Here is a 24,205-nt window from a genome sequence, read left to right as displayed (position 1 = left end):
TTTCATGTACTGTATAATCTATCCTGTCTGTCAGTTTGTGTATGAAAATAACTTATTTTGTGTGTAAGTATTACTTACAACAGCTACGTCAAATGTAATGCTCTTTATTCAAAAAACAATGAGTGGACATTTGCGAGACCCCATCATTAACACTGAAGTTATTTGCCTGCCTTTTTTGACCTGCTGTCTTGTGGCAGAACTTAATTACTTTACTCCTATCTACACATAGCTTGGCATCATACTCTTGTTGTTTCTCTAACATAATTTTCTGTAAGCTCTGCTAACTCTGCAAGTGCACAGTCTTCAGGCAGTGGCAGTTTATTGATGTGCGGTACTATCATTTGGGTGGGGAGGGGAGCATCTTCATCTTGGCAATGGTCACTCTGAAAACATACGACATCAAATACGACATCAGACAATAAGTGAAGGAGGGAAGGAGAAGGAATGCAAGGATTTTTTCAATCAGGTTTCCAACATGGGTGTCCGTAAGGCAAAAGTTGACTGTAATAACACTGTTTGGGTCCATTCTCTTGTTTAACCAGGTTTGAGTTTTTTTTTTTCTTTTGATTTTCTGTACTCACCAATTCACTTGTTGTCAATTTGAGATAACTTGCACACTGTTTGGCCAGCTCATATTGGCAAAGTCTGGGGACAAAACATGGACAAGTTTCAGACACACCAATTATGAACTTGTACTCTGATTTAAAATCAACCCAAGATGATGATCAAGCATGAAAGTTGTTGCCAAGTAAGACTATTACACACAAGCAATCCAAGCAACCCTGATGAATGGTTGAGAGGCTGTCCCTAAAGGGCATTGCGCATACCTGTCTTTTGCTGTTGCACATGGAAGGTTGTTAATGCGGTTACAGAGTGATGCAACCTGTGAATGAATCTCTTCAAATTCTCTTTTGGACGGTTCACATGATCCCTACAAGCAGGCAGTAGTTTAGTATGTTGTCATATTTAGTTGCAGGTAAACATAAGTGTGCTCACTTTGGAAAGATCTTGGAACTTTTCAGTGATATTCAGAAAGTCAAGTAACACCTGAAAGTATAACGAGAGGAATTAGTAAATTTTTGCACTGATCCAAATATTGACTGGGATTAAGATCCCTAATCTAAGACAAATCATACCTGGTAAAGAAAAAATTGTTGTGATACCAATATTTTGATAATGATCCCGACCCCACCAACACAAGTTTGATCCCAGACAGCCCCCCGGCACCCTGACCTTTGATCCCATACCTTGTTACTACTCTGGCGTGTATCACAGCAAATCATGGGTGCAACAACTGAATGAATGCAGGATTGTAAATCATAATACAATGCTTTGTTAACTCCCAACAAACTTGAACTACATTATGTCCCCTTGAGGGTTTACTGGTTTAGATTGTAGTGTACCTGTCCTCCAGTCTCCCAGCCCATAATGTTGGAAGATCTCTCCCTTGGAGCCATTTCCGCTAATAATGCCTTTAGAGTGTCGTAATCGTCTAAAAGAAAAATGAGCAACCGCTAATAAGTGTGACCAGTGCACATAATTACATGGATGAAATTGGAAGGTCTTGTTGGAGACACTTATTGTTAAAGTAGACAAAATGCTTACCATTAATAATGGCATCACTAGCAAGACTTGAGATTAAAACATTGTGACTCCTGTTCCAGTGGCTAGATTTGAGCAGATGCAGGGCTTCCTCGCTTGGCATAGAGTCATGCTGAGCACGTATTGCCTGAATAGTGGCACAATAAACACGGACCATACAGAATCAATCATATTAGGTATTACCTATTGTGGCACAATAAACATGGACCATACAGAATCAATCATATTAGGTATTACCTATTGTGGCACAATAAACACGGACCATACAGAATCAACCATATTAGGTATTACCTATTGTGGCACAATAAACACGGACCATACAGAATCAACCATATTAGGTATTACCTATTGTGGCACAATAAACATGGACCATACAGAATCAATCATATTAGGTATTACCTATTGTGGCACAATAAACCACTGCATTCTGGCTAACAGGAAAGAAAGTCCAGTCTTTATTGCATGTGCATACAGTTATAATCAGCTAGCTTCATGGCAAAGATTAAACTACGAGCGTGCACAATAATGGCCATGCCTAAGGTGAGTCGAGTTTGAGTGCGCTCTCTATAACAATGAGATAGAAATGTGAGTGACCATGAAGAGAGCCCAGATCTTGACTAAATAAACACGGGTCGTAATCATATGCTTGATTTGTGGCACACAGATGGTCATACAGAACCAGAGTGTGATACTAGGTGATATCACCTGTTCCACATACCTTCGCCTCATGAATCCACTCTGGTGGGATAAGAAGCTTCTCCCTTAGGAACTGCTCCTTTCTCTGGTGCTCATCAGGCGGGGAGAGCTGACAGTGACGGAACAGCAACCTACGCACAGAATGCTCACGCCTACGAGGAGAACACAAACTTTGAGAATTGTGCCGCTATTTTGCCAACTAGACATATAACAATATGGACATATGACAATGTTTTTCCACTTTCTGACCAACTGTCACATAGACTACAGAGCCGTAGCAGGCCACATAAGATTGGGGGGCCGGGGCACAGTACAGAAACGCAACCATCAAATTGGGGGGGGGGAGCAGAGCCACGTAAGCCAGTCGTAAACGTGTACCTCTCTTTATCAGTGATGTGAAGTAAAACAAATGCTGCCCATTCCCACATCCCTAGTTGTTCAAGTTGAGATGCGAAACCACTGTGTAACATGCCGGCATGGTACTGTGAAAGATGAGAGTATCCCAGAGACTGGAGCGCTTGGTACAAGTGCCAGCTGGAAAAATATTTTAATTAGCATGACATAAAACATATGACAATAAAACATAATAAAGAACTTAGCATATATGGATAGTGCAAAACATGATAGTGTTTTGATATTTACGATAGTGTATTTTTGTGCAAATATTGTTCTGAGGAGATGTGTTGTGAGATTATTTTAAAGTGTGTGGACAGGTATGTGACCAGCCACAAGGTACCAATGCAATGACCGAAAAATTAAGGTGTGGTGTGATAGGAGATGAGTTGATGAGGCGAGAGAAGAAAGAGTGGTGTCCAAAGTTGAAGCACACTATAGGGTAAGGTTGAAAGGGTGATCAAAGATAAGGAAAGAAGGGTGTCAATTCCTGGACCTGTAGTTTAACTGGGGCTGCTAAACACACTGTTGGTTACACATGCTATCAGATGTAGTTTGGAGAGGTGATGTAAGGTCATGTAAGTGGTGTGGTGGAGGGTTCGTTGTCTGGGCTCTCTACCTTAACCTGTAGTCTAACTGGTGTGGGGTGTAGGTGGCAGGCGCCAGGGTCCTCTCCAGGCGATGTGATCGTTTACAGAACAGCTTGAGCAGATGATAGCATGTGTCGCGGATAGAGACACCACCACCACTCTCCTCTTCCTCCTCAGATTCTGAGTCCTCATCTATTTCCCTGTACGGAGGGTGTGGTGGCTTTCCATACTTGCCGTAGCTCGTCCTGCCCTGGAATCAAGTAAAAGTTTGTTACCTTTTTTATAAGGCTGCAGTATTAATTCCTATTTCAGACTATCACACCCACCTTAAATGCATCCTCGTACCCAGAGAGTATTTCACTTATAGATGACGTCTGAGAGTTGTGATACCTAGTAGCATAACAATCAAACATTATAATTTCTATTAACAATGTGTCTCAAGGGGTTTCTGAAAAGCATATTGAGAAGTGATTTCTTCATTCTCAGCAAGAAATATTTCAACTTTTTATATAAACAAGAAACAAATATCAAGATTGTGCAAGGAAAATAAAATACCCCAAAACAAAATAATTGGTGACATAGTGTTCTCAAACCTTAAGCTTAACCCCTAAAGATCTAAAAGCAGCTGTGTAATAAGATCATAAGAACTCTTTTTATGACTTGGCTGTACTTCATACCACATGTGCACTGCGAGGACTCTTTTCCAGTCCAGATCTTCGCATGTGTTGAGGAAATCATCAGAAGTGCGCCACACCATGCAGCCTGCCAGCAGGGCATAGACCTTGATGCGCAGCTCTGTCATGTAGCTATCAGCCTAGAAAAATAAATGAATAAATGAATGAATGAATGAATGAATGAATGAATGAATGACTAAATGATTGAATGAATGCATGAATGAATGAACGAACGAATGAATTAAGGTGATGGAATAAAGGTGTGAGGTGTTAGGACACAGTCACATGTACAGTAGCATAACTTTCATATTGACTAAGATAACACTTTTTTGAATTTTTTTTTATATTATAAAACAAAACAAAAAAAAAAAAAGCAAAGCCATAAAGGGCAAGTTTCTGTTTCTCCTCTAATGGAATACACTGTGGAATACACTAGCGACTGTGGCTTACAAAAAAGATAATGAAATAGTTCCACTGACAAAACCTTGCCGTGAAAACCATACTGTCACCATCACCATACTGTCACCATCACCATACTGTCACCATACCATCACCAAACACCACAAAGCTTAAATATAGTGGCTTGTTTTGCTCGCACCTTGACCTGTTCCCAGTCGCTTAGCTGCTTCTGGAGAAGGTATCGGACGGCGGAACTACTAGTAGCTTGTGAGAGGAGCAATGACAAGCGGTAGTCACCATGCCGCTGGGCTAGTCGAGATGCCTTACTGATCTGCTGACCAGTTAGGTGGCTAAAGATGGCATTGAGGTAGTCACCATCCTAAGAGATAACAAGATATAACAACAGGTGAGTATATTTGTTATTCACGTTCTGTGAACAAGATACAACAAAATGTACTAAACTGACAGTAATATACTCCACAACTGTTTACTATTGAAAGTTTGATTTGACATGGTTCTGGGAGGATTTTATTTAAAAAAAAGCATTTTTTTCTTATCTAGGGATAGAGCGGATAAGCCGCTGCCCCATATGAGTGCTTTCCCTGGAACTTGATCAACTAAATATGCTCCCAGGAGCGGATCTAGGGGTGGGCCGAGCTGGCTCCAGCCCTCCCTATTTGGCTTAATAGGGAAATCCACAAAAAAAAATTGAATCCACCCCTCCTTTCTTGAAACCCTTGTTTCAGCCTCCTCTTTTTGGAACAACTGGATCCACCCCTAGCCTCCCTACGCTTATCATCACCATCCTGTAATCATCATCCAGTAAACAAAATATGACAACATTTGGACCCACTTTTCATGATGGCATAGTGATATAATCTGTAAGTACTGACAGTGGAGGGTTATTTGGAAATAAAGTAATACAAGTTAATGAAGAAGTAGGAGTAAATTTAAAATAAAACCCACCTCAAAGTTAGCCTTGTCGACTTCTACTTTTACTCTATCTTTGGCAGCCTCAGCCAGCCAGTGAGAGAGTGCATTCCGTCTTGCCACCTGGTGCTCATAAGTACCTTGGCTTGCTGTATCCTTATCATCTAGGTCACCCCACAGTGCTACTACCAGATCCCATACCAGGCTGTGCTGGAATGCCACATCACGACTAGAACTTGACCCTAGGGTTATAACCATGTGGTCATCTTATTATCTTTTTTTTTTTAATTTAGAACTAAAGCATTATTTATTTTCAGAAACAAATATCATAGATAATTTTAAAAAGCGCTGGTATCAGGTAAATATGTTGTCTAGATGTAGTCCAGATGTTTTGAGGCATCTACCTCTTCATTAGTGAAAAAAGTAAACTAGGATATCTACTGATAACTATAACATTGGGTTCAGCTAAAATGGTACTACTTAGTTAAGTACATATCCTGTATCAAGTTAAATTAGCTGATCTAAAGTTGTGAAAATTTAAAATGATATTCTGTGCAACAATTTTTTTGACTAACCTTGGGTTTCTTGGTTCTTTTTCGCCACATCAGCATGTCGGTGGAGAGCTTTGGTACCAGGTGTTGGCTCAAAGAATGGGCAACCATCACTTGCCTGGGATGAGGTGCAGTGCTCTAATTCCACTTCTAATGCTTGCAGGTGCTGCTTCTGATGGTTTCAAACACCACAAAAAATACTGGCTTTTTGGAAAGTGGCTTTTTGATTGCTTTTTGTATTTGCTTGTATTGCTGTGACTTTAAAGCTCTTTGTTATTACTATGATTACCACACAGCATTATTATACAGCAAAATCAGCAAAGTACAGAATTGTCATGACAAAATGTAAAATGTATATAAGCATAAGCACGATTTCGCACAACTTAAAATCGAGGTTATTCAGACTTTGACACTTTTGCATTCTCTCAGGAATGTCTGCAAAGCTCAACACTGGATTTGTGTGGGTTTTGTCATGTTTTTCACCAGTATTTAACAACAGAAATAAAAGCACCGAGCAATACTACTCACCAACATACTAGGGGAGTCTGGTTTTAAATCAGGAGCAATATTTAACCTCTCTACTACCACACCAAAGGGTGACTGCCCTCCTGTGGACTCTGTCAGGAGTCTTGATCGCGAAAATAATGCATCTCCGGTGACAGATGAATGCATCATGGATGCTGGTTTCTTGGTCTGTGTGCCGAGAGGACTTCCACTGTGGACTAGAGTGAACCCTGGCCCCCATCCCACACGAAAAGACCTGCCCATCACAAGCCCCATGTCTGCAATAAGGTTCTCCTTGCCGTCCACAATGGAGTCATCTTTGGGGACTAGATCCCTCTGGTGGGCTCTGGCTCCAACAAGCTTGGTTCCCATGTCAAAGGCACTTCCTACTGCATTTGGGCACATCATTGGTGAAGAAGGTGCAGCACTGGTGAAGTCATGAGCCATGGGGAACTTGGGAGGTAGGGTGCCTTAAGGGTTTAAAACAGAACAGTATACTTGTTAATCAAAATATTAAACTAGATTTATTCACATTAAAGTGGAAACAAGGTCAAGTTTAAGCTTAAACATCACCTTATACATATACCAATTCATATTGTATCCCTTATACAATTATTCATACACATCCCTCATACATACAGATCCCTTTACTTTTATGTAAGGGACAGTAAAAAGATTTTAAGCGATCTTGGACAAGTCCATAGCACAAATAGTTGGATTACTAAACAGTTGCTTTATACCTGTAACTATTAATAGCCAAATTCGTTGTTGCGCGACCTCGGCGAATCCAAAATCCTTGTCTCGTTTGGTAATAGCGCGTAGTCAGACAAGCTTTAGGGGCGGGTTTGTCTGTTTTTTATTGTTTGGTTTGATTGACTATGCGGTATTCCCAAATGCAGAAAAGAATCTTGGATTCTGGCAGGTCGTGCAACAACGAATTTGGCTATAAAATGGTTAAAATATTGCCCAATAAAAAAGACATTTCCAATGTTAGAAAGTCATGAATTTTTTCACTTCCCATATGAGTAGAATATCAGTTGTGCTACACAGATATTAACAGTGGACTTCTGGTGAAGCACTGAAAATTCAGATACAAAGCATTGCCCCCAAGAATATGATTATACAGTGAGTTATAGGACATTTTCTAGTGGTAAACCTTTTCCATATCAGATGTTATTTCAAATACAATTATTAAATTGTACCTATTCTTGGGCTTCCAAACAAAGCTGGTCCACTGCCTGGTGCATCCAACATCCTGTGAAACTTAGGCGACTGTGCTGCACTGTGCCTAAATATTCCAGGAAATGCAATCCTTTGGGTGTCATCATCCATGGCAAAGGAGTGGTCAACTGGTCGCTCCTTGAGCTTGGGAGAGCGTGGAGCAGCCTCAGATTCGCCAAAGATTGAGGCTTTCATGAGCTGGGTGCGATGAGCACTGATGCCAAGGGATGATGCTATAAGATGGCTTGCAGGGGAATCATATCCACCCTCTTCTTTGTCTTCATAAATCTCATCTTATATAAGAACAAAAATCAACAGTTTTATTCTAGAAAATATAATGCAAATGAAGAAAATTGACCCTCTCCTCCTTTTCTTGCATGTTAATCCCTAAATCCTAAAAAACAGGTTCGCACCTGTTTTGCAGTAAGATGGTGCATGAACAACAGAAAGTTTTGGCCCGTTTCATGGAATGTTCACATCAATTTTGCAGAAAGAAAAAGCTACTCTAGCAGAGTCTCATATTTGATATATTTCCAATATGAAAGGTGATGACATTGACATTTGCTATGTTTTTAAAAACAGAAAAGGCAAAACTATCCTGCCTCACAATTTATTGGAATTCAAAGCACAAACTCGAGGATTTAGTACCAGGAAAAGTCTGCTGGTCAATGTCCTCCATGTCTTCACTCTCTTCGTCCTGTTGCATGTTCTCTGATGCAGAAGCTGTGGCTTGCTCTGTGGCTATCTCGTCTCTTTGTGCTTTCTCTCTCTCGTAGGCTTCCTGCTTCTCTTGAGCTGCTCTTAGCTTCTCCAGCATAGCAAGCTTTTCTTTGTCAGCATCTATGTCCTTGGGAAGGGTAACAATATTTATCATGGGTATCAATAAGGTACGAGATGGCAGAATTTGGTTGTGAAAAACACTTTAAGAATACCTGTGAACAGTATTTTCTACAGCACCTTGTTAATACATCTGTCTATCTCATCTATCTTTATCTCATCACAGAATTGTGTATCACATACCTTCAGATATTATTTCTTGTATCATCGTCACACTTTTACCTATGCTATCCCTATAATTTCTGTCATCAATATCAAACTCTCCACTACCACCACCACAAGCCATTACCATCTAGACTATCACCAACATGGTTACAAAGTCTCTCACATACCCTCAGATATTATTACTTGCATCATCGCCACAACTATCCCTTCTGCTATCCCTATATTTTTTTTCATTAACGTTAACATCTCCACTAGCACCACAAAAAAACAACATTAACATCTCAATTTTTTTAGCAAATCATTACAAAGTCCCTGACATACCTTCAGATTTGTGTCAACAGGTGGACGTTTTAACCTCTTTTGAATATTCTCATCGTCCAGGAACTCGTGGATGCCATACCGTGTGAAATGTTCCACCTAAAAAATGATCAGAAGATGATTAGATTAGCAACAAGAGCCTCACTTTGTGACGGAGTTCACAGAAATTTGCCTTCACATAAAAAGACCTGGAGGGCAAAATGAGAGATGCTCTGCTTTTTTCTTTTCACAACTATTCTCTTGGTCATAAAATAAGTAAAAAGACTACAGCAAGCTATAGAAAAATTAGATGGTCTGCGTAGGTGTTGTGCAGACATAATATCAAAACATAAATCGACACAAGGTAAAAAAAAGGTATGTTAAACGCCTCTGTAAAACGTCAGCACAACTACTCTGTTACACAGAGGTGTTTAACATACCTTTTCAGCCTTGTTTGATTTATACCTATTCTCTTGGTTCTTTTTGAACTATGAAATTTGGCAGACACTGGGGGCCTTTTGGCATGGCAGGCTTAGATAGTTATGAATCAGATGGTATACATGGAACAAACTTACCATGAATACCCAGCTTCCAGTGTGTGGCTGGTAATCTATAAAGGTAGCACCAAGTTTAGCTGTAGCTGCCTCGACTCTCTCTAACCAACCCTGCTGCTTCAGTCTCTCGGGGGTCTACAAGCAACAAAATAATCAACACTAGTCAACAGGCTTGCAGTCAGGGGGTCAACATGCCTTACGCAGGGGGGGAGGCAACTAGCCTTTAGTCAGAGGGGGGCACATGACCTTTAGTCAGGGGGGGCAACTAGCCTTTAGTCAGAGGGGGGCACATGACCTTTAGTCAGGGGGGGCAACTAGCCTTTAGTCAGAGGGGGGCACATGACATTTAGTCAGGGGGGGCAACTAGCCTTTAGTCAGAGGGGGGCACATGACCTTTAGTCAGGGGGGGGGGGGGAAACTAGCCTTTAGTCAGAGGGGGGCACATGACCTTTAGTCAGGGGGGGCAACTAGCCTTTAGTCAGAGGGGGGCACATGACCTTTAGTCAGGGGGGGGCAACTAGCCTTTAGTCAGAGGGGGACACATGACCTTTAGTCAGGGGGGGGCAACTAGCCTTTAGTCAGAGGGGGGCACATGACCTTTAGTCAGGGGGGGCAACTAGCCTTTAGTCAGAGGGGGGCACATGACCTTTAGTCAGGGGGGCAACTAGCCTTTAGTCAGAGGGGGGCACATGACCTTTAGTCAGGGGGGGGCAACTAGCCTTTAGTCAGAGGGGGGCACATGACCTTTAGTCAGGGGGGGACACATGACCTTTAGTCAGGGGGGGGCAACTAGCCTTTAGTCAGACGGGGCACATGACCTTTAGTCAGGGGGAGGCAACTAGCCTTTAGTCAGAGGGGGGCACATGACCTTTTGTCAGGGGGGGGGGGGCAACTAGCCTTTAGTCAGAGGGGGCACTTGACCTTTAGTCGGGGGGGGGCAACTATCCTTTAGTCAGAGGGGGGCACATGACCTTTAGTCAGGGGGGGGGGCAAATAGCCTTTAGTCAGGGGGATGGAGGCCTGTAGTCAGGTGTGTTCAGAACCAACTGACTGGGAGGTTCACTAAAATGACTGGCATTTAGTCAGTGGGGAGGGGTCCTGTATTCTGGCATGTTTAGAAGAACCACCAGACTTGACTGGAAGGTTCACTAAAATAATAGAAACTTGAGAATTTGAGAAATTTGAGTCCTGGCAGAGCAATTATTTAAAAGTCCCCATTCTTCAATGATTATACATGACTAAAAAGCATTCTTGCTTACCTTGATGGGTTTGTGAGTGGTCTTGTCATTTGGCCAGACCTTGATCAGCGTAATTTCTGCCTTCTTGTTCAACTCTTCTCCAACTTCGGGCTTGTTTGGATAGGTATCTGGGTAGACCTCTATCTCACGCCGCCTGAAGAAAACTTTGAAGGGAAAGACATACAAATTTGAAAAGCAAGTCTAGCATCCAAGGGTCTTGCGCTTAGTATTTGCATTTTATCTATGTACACAGTGGCAGTGCTTTTAATTATTCTTTGAGGGACATGTTAACAAAATTAGCTATGCCTAAGCATAGTGGAATTAGGAAAAATTAACACAAAGTTGAAGTGGCATACTTTATGCCTGTCAAAACAGAGAAATATGCATGTCACTACTCATTGTTTTGCATGCTATACTACAAATACGAGTTCCAATGCGACTATGATCACTCAAAATGTCAGCAAAACTACCCTGCTTTCACAGAGAAAAGAAACATACCACTTTAACATTGTTTTAGTGTATGTAGAAAAGAGAACAGGTGAGTATCTTATAACAGGTTCTTACCAATCTCATCCAGATTGAGATCAGCAACATTGGTTTTTCCGGGGAACTTCACTTCGCCATATCCCTCTCTCCCGATGACAAAATCATCAACCCACACCTCCCCATTGGCATCCACCATATCATTCAGCTGCTCAATAGATGGAACTGTGTAGTACTCAGGCCTGGAGAAAAGGAGAAATTAATTACAGGAACATTTCAACCAGAAGAGCAAAATAACAAATTACAGAAGCCTCAGATAATCATCTATTCCATCCAGTGGCAGATTAAGTATTTTCCAAAGGGTAGTTCAATTTATGAAGTTCAATTTATCACCGAGCTCAATAGTAAATTTAGTCACCAGCTCAATATTGCTTAAAAAGGGATGTTTCTATTGACCCACAGAACCTCTCCTAGATCAACCATTATTTCTAGGTGCATGTGTGCATTCAGTTTCAAAATGATTGCTGTATAACTTAAATTCAAACTGTACACCCTAACACACCATTTCCTTAACCCACTTAACCCCAGACTTGGTAGTTTGTTTCATTGCTTATTTTGCATCCATGTGGGTCTCCAATCGTATGCCTTGGAACTACTTGACGAAAAGCATGCAAAAGGCACCAGTTGGTTGCTAACTAAATGGATAAGATCTCAAAAGTAGGTCGTCATCTAAATGCATCACCTCGTGAGGATGATACCGCACGGCTCTAGCGCTGGTTCACCATCGGCTTCATCTCCACCGTCAGCAGCACCCTCAGCCTCCACCCTCCTGTCCCGCCGCCCGGCGTTTAGATCCTCTAGGGTGTCATTCAGAGGCTGGCCAGCATTACGTGAGAATCGGACACCGATAGGCGTGGTGTGCTCAGACCCCCGCGAGTCGTTCAGGTCAGTCATGCGTCCCGGGGGGGTCTGAATTGCTCTGCTGCTGTGGGATGATGGAGGGTAGGGTGACACTGGCGCAACCAGGTCTTCCTCATCGTCGTTGGCAACACGAAGCCTGATATTATCAGCTGAGCCAGACATCTGAAGAACAAAATTTTTTACTTTGTATAAACTTATACTCTGAATGTAAAAAAGTTTTTACTTGACTGAAATAATGGGCTATTCCAGTCCACTTTTATTAAGAAAAAGCCATGTTTACTTGTAAGTCCACAATGGAAATAGTTGAAAATTGACTCAAACTAAGAACTACTATTTGTGATCTGAGCCCTATACTGCATAACACAGCTGAAAAAGTACAATAAAAAAACTTTTTGCCATTACAACAACAACAATAATCTAAGCAACTAGGAAAAGTTGTCTAATTAAGCTACGTAGCCAGGTAGCTGAACTATTCATGAAAATAGCGAAGTTGACAGATTTAAATAAGGGAATAAATAAATGGAAAAGAAATGGATCCAGAAATTTACCAAAACTGTCTTTTCGTGCATCCCACATGGTTAGTTATGTTAAGCTAAAGGCATACCTGCTCTGGGGTGTTTCTGTTCCTAATGACAAGCTTCTTGATGCTCTTGCGCGGCACAAATGTGTCGGGACTCACCCCTGACTCCTCCTCCAATCCATCAAACATCTGGGACTAATAGAATAATTGGACATTCATATTTATGGCAATATTTTATTTAAAAAAGTGTCAATTTTGAGACTGACCTTATTCATGGAATGGTTACTGATTGGCCGTGGCTTTATTTTGGCAGTTAGTTTTGCAGAAACCTTAAATTAGAGACATACCACTATGAGGCGAGGTAATCTTTAGTGTGGAAATTTGGGGTAAAACCCTCACAGCAAAAGGCTAGAACCAGCTAGCTCAATTGAAACCAGTGATGAGAAGAACAGGAACCGCAGAGTGACACTCTGCCGACTGCGCCACAGGCTACTATACTTTACTCACCTTATAATGTGAGGGTGACCCTAATCTTTGGGAGTTAACAGTGGTTGTATTGGCAACCCTATCAGCCTTTGCCTTTTCCTGAAGGAAATTTAAATATAGCCTTTAGGCATCAGGCTTAAATAAATCATTTGCTACTCCACAAACATGATTAAAATACATCTAAGATTTAACTGGAGGATAACTTAAGTGACACTTTTATATAATAATAATAATAATAATAATAATAATAATAATAATAATAATAATAATAATAATAATAATAATAATAATAATAATACTGTTTATTAATGCCTCTAGCAGTTATTAGCAGCTGAATTACAGGCAATTGCGCATTTGGAAAAAGAAATGGGTGGGAATTTCTTCCAGACCTCAGACACATGTTATTAGTCGAGTGAACGACTCTGTTATTGACAAGCGGAAAGATGGGATTGTCCGGTTTTATTTGTTTTACAAAATTGGCACATTTCTCTAACCGTCTCTGCTCTAAGGTTGTTAAGTTAGCTCTAACGAGAGCATCAAGATGTGGTACATCAGGCCAAATTATGGCCATGGCTCTCTTTTGGATGTTTTCTAATGAGTTACACAAATACCTAGGAAGACCGGCAAAAACAACCGATGCATACTTGGTGGAAGATCTTATGAGCGAACAGTAAGCTTTTATGATTTTAGAAGGTGGAACGCCACACTTTTTTAGTTGGCAAATTGCATGAAATCGTCTGTTGGCTTTCTTGACAACATATTCGCAGTGCGCAGCCCATGTTAGATCATCTGAAATATGAACCCCAAGTAGCTTAAAACTGGCTACTTGTTCAATCAGAGATCCTCCGACAGCAATGGGCCTTGGCAAGCAACTATTGTAGTGAAGAAAGTCAACAGTTATGGTTTTGTATTTACACGTGTTGAGGCGCATGTTATTCTGGTGAGCAAACAAACTGATGTCGTCAACTAAATGATTCAATAAAGAAGGCGAGTTCCTCTGGACGATCTCAAGGACCGTTAAGTCGTCAACAACACTTTCCCATTTAAAAATGTACTTTCCCATTTAAATGTGTACTTTTGCGAGAGCTTTGTTTTCACGTCCTCAAAACGCGGGTCAACCAATCAGAGACCGTCTCTTCAATAGCCTTAATTCAACACGTCTGGAAAACGCCAGTCAGCCAATGAAATGATCTTGAAATTTGAGCCTTCGTGATTCTGCGTTCTTCCACGCGACCTGACCAATCACACCAATCATTCTTATCCCGCAAAAAGGTCAATACAAATAGCCTTCTGTTAACAGATGCAGATTGCCGGTGATAACGATAATTAACGCGAACTAGGGGTCAGAAGAGATCAAATGGAGAAGATGACTTTAGAAAATAAAAGGAGTAGCCTTGCATCTTTAAAACTACGTATAGTACTCGAACTTTAACAAGTCATTAAACAAGCTATTTCTAAAACCAACACCAAGGACACTCGAATTGGCTTACCCTAGTAATGACCTTTTTCTACTTTGCACAGCTCTCCCAGAATCTCTTTTTGCTATACCAAATATGTCATGTCTTTCTGTGAACAATTCACCAAGTGGATATTTTTAGTGTTCCCAGGTCGGACTAATCATACTTGATCTCAATGAACCAAAGACTTGTGATGGCGCGAAACGAGATTGGCGCCCTTTTAGTCCCGTGGCTTGGCTACAATCCCGGCTGTATCCAGCCCAAATTTGTCTGCATCCAAATCAAATATTGTTCTTTTTGCCGTCGGTTTCATCCAAGAATGACCCATTCGTATTGTTCTCATTATAAAAAGATGCAGGAGAGAAATCTTCTAGCTCACGCTGCACATGATGCCGTGTAACACGAGATCTCAGGGTATGGAATGAATTGATAAACAATTTACTGTTTCAACAGATTCGGATTATACAGCAAATCAAAGTGCGTTTTCGAACGCAGGACGTGCAATCTGTAATATAGGTGAACTCGAAAAATACCATCGTGTTTCGAAGCAATCACATACGGAAAACCCCTTTAATAAAGCAAACCTATAACTACTGAAACATCTCACCGAAACGTGAAAGAGAAAGATAGTATACAACATCATCATTTATTACAAGGAGAACGAATAAAAGGCAATCACATTCCCAATCAGTGCGTTTGCAGACGCAACGAGTGTCTAGGATCGATTTACAAAGATACATAGGCATGGAAAGCCGGTAAAAATTTTAGTGTACTATGTATCTAAAGTGACTAGTCTCTAAACAATATATCGGCGTTTTCTTACTTTGTAAGTCAAGCACGCAAAATGTTTTGTTCATTTCACAGAGATTGGACATAGCCATGCGTTATATTTTCTTCTCGATAGACACTCAAGAGTAGGCTTTGAAAACAAACCAGAAACTGTGCGTTTTAAAGACGCAGGCTAGTCAATAGTGTGAAAGAATCTAATTTTTGGTACGAGAAACACATTATGGCGTTTGTAATTGGTTGTTAGAAGACGAGGTTGATACAACTTTCTTATTCAAACATCAAAAGCAAGCTGTTATAAGTTGATTTACGTCTAGTTATGTGCTTTAGGAAAGCACCCGACTCCGGGACAGATGGAGCACCAAAGGTTGAGCTCTCTGTTGGTGGTCATATGATATGATTAAAAAACTGCTATCTTGTAAACTAGGAGATAAGGCCCGAGCTAGGGAGCTTTGCTCTTGGCACACAAGCATTCCAAGCACCAGTCGAGCAAAAGAGCGCAATTCGATGCACATAATATAATTCTAGAGAAAAATCAAAAGATTTGAACAGATAATCTGTTTAAAAGAATTTAGCCTATTATCATCCTACAGTATCGTAGATTCATGCATAGGAACAGGCGGATATTACAGCTTGGTGTTACATTTTTTCAACTTAACAAAGTTAGCATGTGGGAAGCCCAGCACCGGAGCCCCAGCACCTATACCCACGGCTATTTACTCAAGTTGTGGTTGCTTCGAAACACGATGGTATTTTTCGAGTTCACCTATATTACAGATTGCACGTTCTGCGTTCTAAAACGCACTTTGATTTGCTGTATAATCCGAATCTGTTGAAACAGTAATATGTTTATTAATTCATCCATACCCTGAAATCTCGTGTTACACGGCATCATTTGCAGCGTGAGCTAGAAGATTTCTCTCCTGCATCTTTTTATAATGAGAACAATACGAATGGGTCATTCTTGGATGAAACCGACGGCAAAAAGAACAATATTTGATTTGGATGCAGACAAATTTGGGCTGGATACAGCCGGGATTGTAGCCAAGCCACGGGACTAAAAGGGCGCCAATTTCGTTTCGCGTCATCACAAGTCTTTGGTTCATTGAGATCAAGTATGATTAGTCCGACCTGGGAACACTAAAAATATCCACTTGGTGAATTGTTCACAGAAAGACATGACATATTTGGTATAGCGAAAAGAGATTCTGGGAGAGCTGTGCAAAGAAGAAAAAGGTCATTACTAGGGTAAGCCAATTCGAGTGTCCTTGGTGTTGGTTTTAGAAATAGCTTGTTTAATGACTTGTTAAAGTTTGAGTACTATACGTAGTTTTGAAGATGTAAGGCTACTCCTTTTATTTTCTAAAGTCATCTTCTCCATTTGATCTCTTCTGACCCCTAGTTCGCGTTAATTATCGTTATCACCGGCAATCTGCATCTGTTAACAGAAGGCTATTTGTATTGACCTTTTTGCGGGATAAGAATGATTCGGTGTGATTGGTCAAGTCGCGTCGAAGAACGCGGAATCACGAGGGCTCAAATTTCAAGATCATTTCATTGGCTGACTGGCGTTCTCCAGACGCATTGAATTAAGGCTATTGAAGTGACGGTCTCTGATTGGTTGACCCGCGTTTTGAGGACGTGAAAACAACGCTCTCGCAAAAGTACACATTTAAATGGGAAAGTACATTTTTAAATGGGAAAGTGTTCAACATATTTCACACGAGGGCCCCAAGAATTCACCAGCACGTTAACCATAACCACAAAGAGTATGGGGCCTAATTTAGTCCCCTGTGGACTTTTTACTAATCCACATCAGTTGAAAACAGAAGTAACAAGGTAAACAAAAGCTCAATGAGAAATAATCCAGTGTATCCCACCATGCTAACATGATTGAACTTGGGCTTACCGTCAAAGAATTCCTGAAAAGCTTAGAGTCACCAAAAGGAGAGTTGTTGAGGGCCATGATATGCTGCTGGAGCTGCTGCTGTGCTAATAACAAACTTGCCTGGTTACTTGTGGCGATACTAAGGAATAGAATGAAGAAAAACCTAGTCACAGAAATACATACACAAGGCCACAAAAATACTTTTGTTTCTATTTGTTCTTTTCCTTTTTCGTTGCTTTTTAGCTACTCAGTAGTAAGCGGATATAGTTGGTTTACAGCCTGTTCTGAAACCTAAAATTAATATTTTCAAGTAGTTTCCATTTTCAATGTAACATGTGTATTGTATATTTATTTGAAACTATCTGAAAAATCAAAGGTCATATAATAAACCAGTTTGGTTATTCTGCATGGTTGTAACTATTTTAGAGTTTACAGAATTAATAGTAAAATCACTCTAGAACCATGAAAGTGACCCTTTAAGATATAGGTACAGCTCATACAAGATAAAATGATTATCTAAACTTACTTCAGATTGTTGGTAACCCCACCAAGGTTGAGGCCAGTTGCTGGTTGTCCGAGGGTGTTACCAAACATTGAGCCCCCCAGGCCACTTCCTAGGCCTGTAGTTGTAGTTCCAAGGCCGGTAGTACCGCCAAATAAGCCAGTACCAGTACCACCAAAACCAGTAGTGCCGAGACCAGTGGCTGGCTTGCCAAAGGCGGTAGCGGTGTTGCCAAACAAGCCTTGTGTGCCAGTTGTTCCTGCCCCAAATGTACCAGTGCCAAGGCCTGTTGTACCAAAGCCAGTCGCAGGCTTCTGTGCTGACAGCCCCAGCAGACCGCCAGTGTTGGTCGCCCCAAAGCCAGTTGTTGAGGTTGCAAGCTTGTTACCAAAAAGGCTGGACTGTAAAAAAAATCACCAGGAACATGAAAACTATTATGCCCAGAGAGGGTCCTGGTTGGGTTATGCTCAAGAAAAACTGTACCCAGGAAAAGGTCCCAGAAAATGTTACATCATCAAACTTAAAGAAAAGCAGCTTTGCTTTAATTATTAAATCAAAAGCCTAAATAAATAGGTCCATTTTACCCATGCCTACACCCATATAAAGGCAATGCAGAACTGGTTATCAAAACATCATTGGCAGTATGAAATAATACAGAATTTGAATGATTCAGCTCCACCCCTGATTGCCATACCACCCAAGCCTTGAGGCCAATATGAACACCACATACCTGTTGGCTGGTCTGCCCAAAGCCAGTACTTTGCCCAAACAGTCCAGTACCAGTGGTGCCTGTGGCCGCCCCAAATCCAGTTGCACCACCACCAAACAGCCCGCCCGCCTGAGTAGTCGTAGTACCCCCAAAGAGGCCACCCTGCAAACAACAAAGTGGTTACAAAAAATTTTTGCAAAATAAGGAAAAAAATAAGTTTCGTCAAGAGATTTGTGGAGATGATGACAAGAACATATAATAAGAGAAAAAAAGAAAAGGTGCCATCTAATAGAAATACATTTGTTCAATGATTCAGATAGAACAATTTACCAGAAAGATACAATGGTGTAATAATTATATATTAAAGATTCTCTAAAGATGTCTAGGTGATATGTTCTCCTCTAAACACAGGTTTCTACTCACTGTCTGAGAAGTTGCTGTCTGTCCAAAGAGTCCCCCACTTGCTGGTGTAGTGCCAAAACCACCAAAGCCAGTCGTACTGGTAGTTGCAGTGTTTGTACCAAACAGACCACCAGGTTTACTAGCACCAAACAATCCTCCTGTTTGCTGCTGGCCGAAAGCAGTGGTGCCGGTACCAAATGCAGTGGTTCCTGGAATGAATAGGTTATGTAGTTATTATCAAGGTTCATGGGTGTATCATGCACTCAATACTTAAAAAAATGTTAGTAAGAAAGGAACAATTTAACTCAAGGGTTATCATTTAGGATTTTCAATGAATGTTGTGAAAGTTGTTGTTGTGGAAAGATATTTTCCATATTTCTGCAGCATATAAAAAGCAAGTTTATGTTTAAGTTTATGATTATGTGTTCACCAAATTATGTGGGAGCTAGATGGAAAATTGATGGTCAATTCATTGCCCCCCCCCCTAATCTTCTAGTGTGTGCAATGAATTGTATGAGCTGAATTGTACCAACCTGTTCCAAATCCAGTCTTGCTCTGTCCAAACGCTGAAGTCCCCCCAAAACCAGTGCTAGTGGCAGTGGTTCCAAACAAACCGCCAGTAGATGCTGATGTCGCTGGAGTGGAAGAGAACAGGCCTCCTGTCGATGCGGTGGCCCCAGTCGCGCCACTCTTACGGCCCAGAGTATAGTCCTCAAAGCGCAATTCCTGAAAATAAGAAACGCTACATTCAGCTCTTTTCACAACGCAGCATTTCTATTACCAGGCCTGTAGAGTAGCTATGGGCATGTGTCAAAGGACCACCAGTCCCACTCTTCCACCAGAAAATGACACCTTTTCTTTAAAAAAATCACCAATCTTAGCATATGGTATATAAAACATAGCATCACTTCTTAATAAATGAGTGCTACTACAAGGAAGAGCATATTTGTTTTCATTTCTTCTCCAACCGAATTCTCCCATTAAAAATTGGAATTTGTTTTCCATCCATAATAACTATAAACACAGTGCCCCACACCTATGCCACGTCAATTCACCTCAAAGCTTTTGGTCTCATATTCCTTCATCACAGTGATGCTCTGATGCTGTGTGTTCACATTAGTTGTAAGTCCATTCTTGACCACTTGGTCTGTCCCTCGAATGACCTGACAATATGATAAAAAGTCAGCGGATAATACTAAACATAACTGACCATTTGGTCTCTGCCTTGAATAACAATATCATGTACAGTCAATGGATAATACCAAACATTCTTGACTATTTGGTCTGTGCAGCGAATGACCTAACAATATCATTTACAGTCAGTGGATAATACCAAACATTCTTGACCATTTGGTCTGTTAGAGAATGACCTGACAATATCATTTACAGTAGGTGGATAATACCAAACATTTTTTACCATTTGGTCTGTGCCGGAAGGACATGATGATATGATGTACAGTCAGTGGATAATACCAAACATTTTTTACCATTTGGTCTGTGCCGGAAGGACATGATGATATGATGTACAGTCAGTGGATAATACCAAACATTTTTTACCATTTGGTGTGTGCCGGAAGGACATGATGATATGATGTACAGTCAGTGGATAATACCAAACATTCTTGACCATTTGGTCTGTGCCGGGAATGACATGATGATATGATGTACAGTCAGTGGATAATACAAAAACATTGCAACCTTTGCAGGACAATTTCGACTTCAAAAGTACACCTAACAAACAGTAAACTTAGGCAACCAAACATAAGGGTTAAGAACCAAGACCTTTTTAAATTAATCGCTTAGTTTATTGTAGTTGAAGCTATCACATACGTTTGTAAGCCTATCATCAACTATCGTAGACTACTTTTGAGTTTTAACATGCTTAGACTTGGCAATAAATTGATGTTTTGTTGGTTATAATAATACACTAATTTCAAAGCACTATCAACATCCCCATAAACCATTTTCTGTCTCATTGTAAGACATGCATCAAAGTGAGTGAGAGTGGATGATCGTCAAGCTTTGTATAAAATCAACTATCGTGCATCATTTGAAATAGACTAGTCAACTCACAGAAAATTTAATAGGCGTCCCCGCTTGTCCTGTAGCAGTTGATGCTGCACCAAAACCTATAAAACAGAAGGTTAACTAATCAATTTTAGCTGGAGTGCAGAGTGCCTGAGTGACACACTGCCAGCCGCGGCACCAATGTTCTTGTTAACTAAAAACAAATCCTGTCCCAAGTACTCTAAATAAGACAAATCCTAGTTCCTGTTTTACCCCTTCAAGAGTCCTATGCTACTAGTTTTGCAAAGACAAAGTAATGTATGGTCTCCATACCTCCAAATGCTGTGGTTGCTCCAGTACCAGTACCCCCAAATAAAGAGCTCTGAGTGGCCCCTGTAGTTCCTCCAAACAGACTTCCACCAGTTGTGCTTGTGGACGGAGCACTGAAGAGACTCCCTGGAAAACAAGGCATTCATACAAGAAAAAGTGACCTTCATGCACAACTACATTACAATCTCTTTGAAATAGACAGTACCAGTCAATGGAATTATCAATTTAAGAATGCCATATGCAGGGAGACTCTACAAGGGTGACAATCAATTTCTAGTCTTTTGAAATAAGGATGTCAAGCTCAAAGACTTATCTCTTATCATACCTATTGAACATGTATTAGGGGATGGTAAAAACAAATGGGATATAAAAAAAAACAGCCAAGTCAAACTGGGGACAATTTATAATAGGGACCTTAAGCAATGCCAATGGCAGCGTGGATGTTGACAGCAGAAAACAATGGAATTTGATTCAGAATTCAAACTCCTCTAATTACTTTCTCTACTGTAGAAAGAATGTCCTTAATTTATTTTTTTCTTTTGTCTATGACTAAAATGTTTTGCTTATTCCATTGCAATTAAATTTGAATTGATTGCCACGAGCGAGTGAGTTGTCCTAGCTGTCGTTGTCGTCCTTGATTAAGGTCCCTAATATCTGGTTTACTCTACCCTGATAACATGGACAAATTTCAGATTCCCTTCAGAGTTTGAGAAATGGGGCTCTAAAGTGCTCTGAACATTCTGTGTTAAGAATCTCAACAGGGGGACTTCAATAGATCTCTTATCTAGATTCACAACTTTGGACCTCTCATACCTGAAGTACCAAAACCAGAGGTAGAGGTACCACCAAAAGCCGCTCCCTGCGTCTGACCAAACAGACCAGTTCCTGTGGTGGTGCCAGATGCTGCAGTGTTACCAAACAGCCCCCCAGTGTTTGTGCCTGCCGTTGAGCCAAACCCGCCAAATCCAGTGGACACTGCTGAGGCTGGCTGGCCAAACATACTGCCAGTCACAGTGCCACCACCAAACAGTCCAGTCGCTGTATTGGTGCCCGCAGCACCAAAGAGGCCAGTCCCAGTGGTCTGTGTGGTTCCAAAGCCAGAGCCAAACCCAGTCTGCGTCTTGTTACCAAACAGGCCGCCTGAAGCTAAATAAGAACAACTTTGTATGGTGGAAAAATTAACCTCTAGCTTTAATAAACTTTGTTAACCAAACAAAACAGAGAACCTGAACCCTTGCCTGCCTTGTTCTCTTTCATTCTTCCCTTCCCCCTCTGCACACCCCATGTCTATTTTCCCTCTATTTTCCGTACGTAGTGAAGAAAGCTAACAGGCGCCTTTACGCAATAAGGCAACTCAAGAAGAGTCGTGTCCCACAAGGGGACCTTGTTAGCATTTACTGCTGTCTCGTGCGCTCTATCCTGGAGTACGCATGCGTAGTCTTTGCCAACCTTCCAAAATATTTATCGCAAGATCTGGAGCGGATCCAGAGGCGCGCTTTGGCCATCATATTCCCATTTATCCCCTATGCGGACGCGCTGGCCAAGGCTGGTATTCCCACCCTTGAGGAGCGCAGGAAAATAGCATGCAGTAAGTTTATCCGTAAGGTCACTCCTGACAATCCACTCCATCTCCTAATACACAAACGCATAATTAACCAGTCCTCGCACTACAACTTAAGACCTAAAGACCATGTCACTCTAGCAACCAAAACCGACAGGTTCGGAAATTTTGTTAGCGTAAAGTTTGCAACCTCAGGCTTGGAGTGAATTATCAATATATCATATGTAAATTATATGTTAACTATATATTTATATGTATGCGTAATTGACCGTCACTGTAATTCAGTCCATGGACTGCGAAAGTGAAAAATAAACTAATTATTATTATTATTATTAACTTCCTGAGCTTTAATCGCCAAGGAGATTTAAAGAATATAACATAACATGTCCATTTATTTTAGTTTATACCAGAAAGTGAACTTATTTCAGTTCAAAACAATTAGGAGCTGTAGTTATCAGGCAAAAATTCTAATTGAACTCAATGAAATGATCAGAAATAAGGCAGAGAACCTTATTTTTAAATAGGTGAAATAAGTACTTATAAGATGAAACCCTTACCAGCTGATGTTTGGCCAAATGGGGAGGCGGTGTTCTGGGCACCAAATGCAGCTGATAAACGAAAAATAGACAACTTGATTACAAATAGCAAAAAATAAATGATGCAGGACAGAAAGACAAATAACAAACACCTAGTGTAAGTTAAATATCCTTATTCCATCTAAATCAAGAACCAATCTAGAAGACAAATTACTACAATTTCTAGAAGATCGATGAATAAAAGTGACTACATTCATACACATTCTTCAAAAGAGCAATGTAAAGTTTATACCGTCCTGATCACAAGATAGAGATCCTGGTTTCCATGTGCGAATAATAGGTTGCCATCCAGGCTTATTCGTGTTTTGACTTTTGTTATTCATAAATTAGCAAATGGAAAAAAATATCTAGACGAATAGAATGCGAAGGATTTTCGTGAATTGATGGTGACAAAGTTTAAATTTCGCATCATTTTGACAGTTAGATTCTATTGCGCGCTCTTACTTGTTCCGGTGCCGAACGTCGATCCCGTACCAAACGGCGTCTTGGAAGTAGACCCAAACATGATCACTAGTCAAGTCTACACCAAGAAAATCGTCATGAAGTGTTCATGGCGAGGATTTAACGCCAACCAATTCCAAAATCTTTCCTTCTAACCACCACGTGAGAGTGAAAGTGATTCGAACTTTGAATTTTAACCACTGACCTTGGTATCTTCGCCGTCAGACCGGGTATTTATCAATCTCCAAGGAAGATCCCTTTTATGTAATTGTCAAACACTTTTGATATAGGTATATTTAGAAAATTACATTGAAATTATCCTCGACGATAGCAGCAAGTTTGAACTGCTTGAATTCGGTGCGCGCCATTAACGACCCAGAATGCAATGGCTGGGGAGCGGGAATTTCAAGCATGCGCAAATATGATATCCCGCTGACTATTAAAATTATAAAATTGTAAAAAACA

General features: G+C 40.8%; 1 protein-coding gene across 2 annotated transcripts; it reads right to left on the bottom strand.

Annotated features, from left to right (window-relative positions):
* Nucleotides 1–88: 88 nt before the first annotated feature.
* On the bottom strand, nucleotides 89–24,143 carry LOC5513516 (nuclear pore complex protein Nup98-Nup96). Of its 2 annotated transcripts, none has more exons than XM_048733730.1 (37): nucleotides 24,027–24,143; nucleotides 23,744–23,807; nucleotides 23,261–23,311; nucleotides 21,956–22,288; nucleotides 21,146–21,268; nucleotides 20,879–20,934; nucleotides 19,861–19,968; nucleotides 19,339–19,531; nucleotides 18,827–19,014; nucleotides 18,425–18,565; nucleotides 17,719–18,095; nucleotides 17,214–17,331; nucleotides 13,083–13,160; nucleotides 12,842–12,904; nucleotides 12,660–12,770; nucleotides 11,877–12,217; nucleotides 11,216–11,376; nucleotides 10,673–10,815; nucleotides 9,435–9,548; nucleotides 8,884–8,979; nucleotides 8,209–8,407; nucleotides 7,542–7,853; nucleotides 6,364–6,809; nucleotides 5,860–6,007; nucleotides 5,321–5,526; nucleotides 4,554–4,733; nucleotides 3,959–4,095; nucleotides 3,608–3,671; nucleotides 3,311–3,531; nucleotides 2,677–2,832; nucleotides 2,321–2,450; nucleotides 1,606–1,729; nucleotides 1,404–1,492; nucleotides 997–1,047; nucleotides 828–931; nucleotides 582–645; nucleotides 89–383 (listed from the first exon to the last, which is right to left on the bottom strand). In XM_048733730.1, the coding sequence occupies exons 2-37, from the start codon at nucleotides 23,802–23,804 to the stop codon at nucleotides 237–239; spliced, it is 5,634 nt and encodes a 1,877-aa protein (XP_048589687.1). In that variant the 5' UTR covers nucleotides 23,805–23,807; nucleotides 24,027–24,143; the 3' UTR covers nucleotides 89–236. The 2 variants fall into 2 exon arrangements, with proteins under 2 accessions (XP_048589687.1, XP_048589688.1); XM_048733731.1 differs by having other exon boundaries at nucleotides 23,744–23,819; nucleotides 23,946–24,124.
* Between the last annotated feature and the right edge of the window lie 62 nt (nucleotides 24,144–24,205).

The sequence above is a fragment of the Nematostella vectensis genome, chromosome 10 (assembly GCF_932526225.1).
Source record: "Nematostella vectensis chromosome 10, jaNemVect1.1, whole genome shotgun sequence".
In the NCBI taxonomy this organism is placed as follows: domain Eukaryota; kingdom Metazoa; phylum Cnidaria; class Anthozoa; order Actiniaria; family Edwardsiidae; genus Nematostella; species Nematostella vectensis.
This window is presented reverse-complemented; position numbering and strand designations above follow the sequence as displayed.

What these genes read in the sequence shown, in the direction of transcription:
- LOC5513516 (XM_048733730.1), bottom strand. Translation starts at nt 23,804, where the DNA reads ATGTTTGGGTCTACTTCCAAGACGCCGTTTGGTACGGGATCGACGTTC. An exon ending in CTCTGGTTTTGGTACTTCAG is followed by an intron (nt 21,269 to 21,955) that starts GTATGAGAGGTC and finishes CTTGTTTTCCAG; the next exon opens with GGAGTCTCTTCAGTGCTCCG. An exon ending in TTTTCAGGAATTCTTTGACG is followed by an intron (nt 13,161 to 17,213) that starts GTAAGCCCAAGT and finishes AATTTCCTTCAG; the next exon opens with GAAAAGGCAAAGGCTGATAG.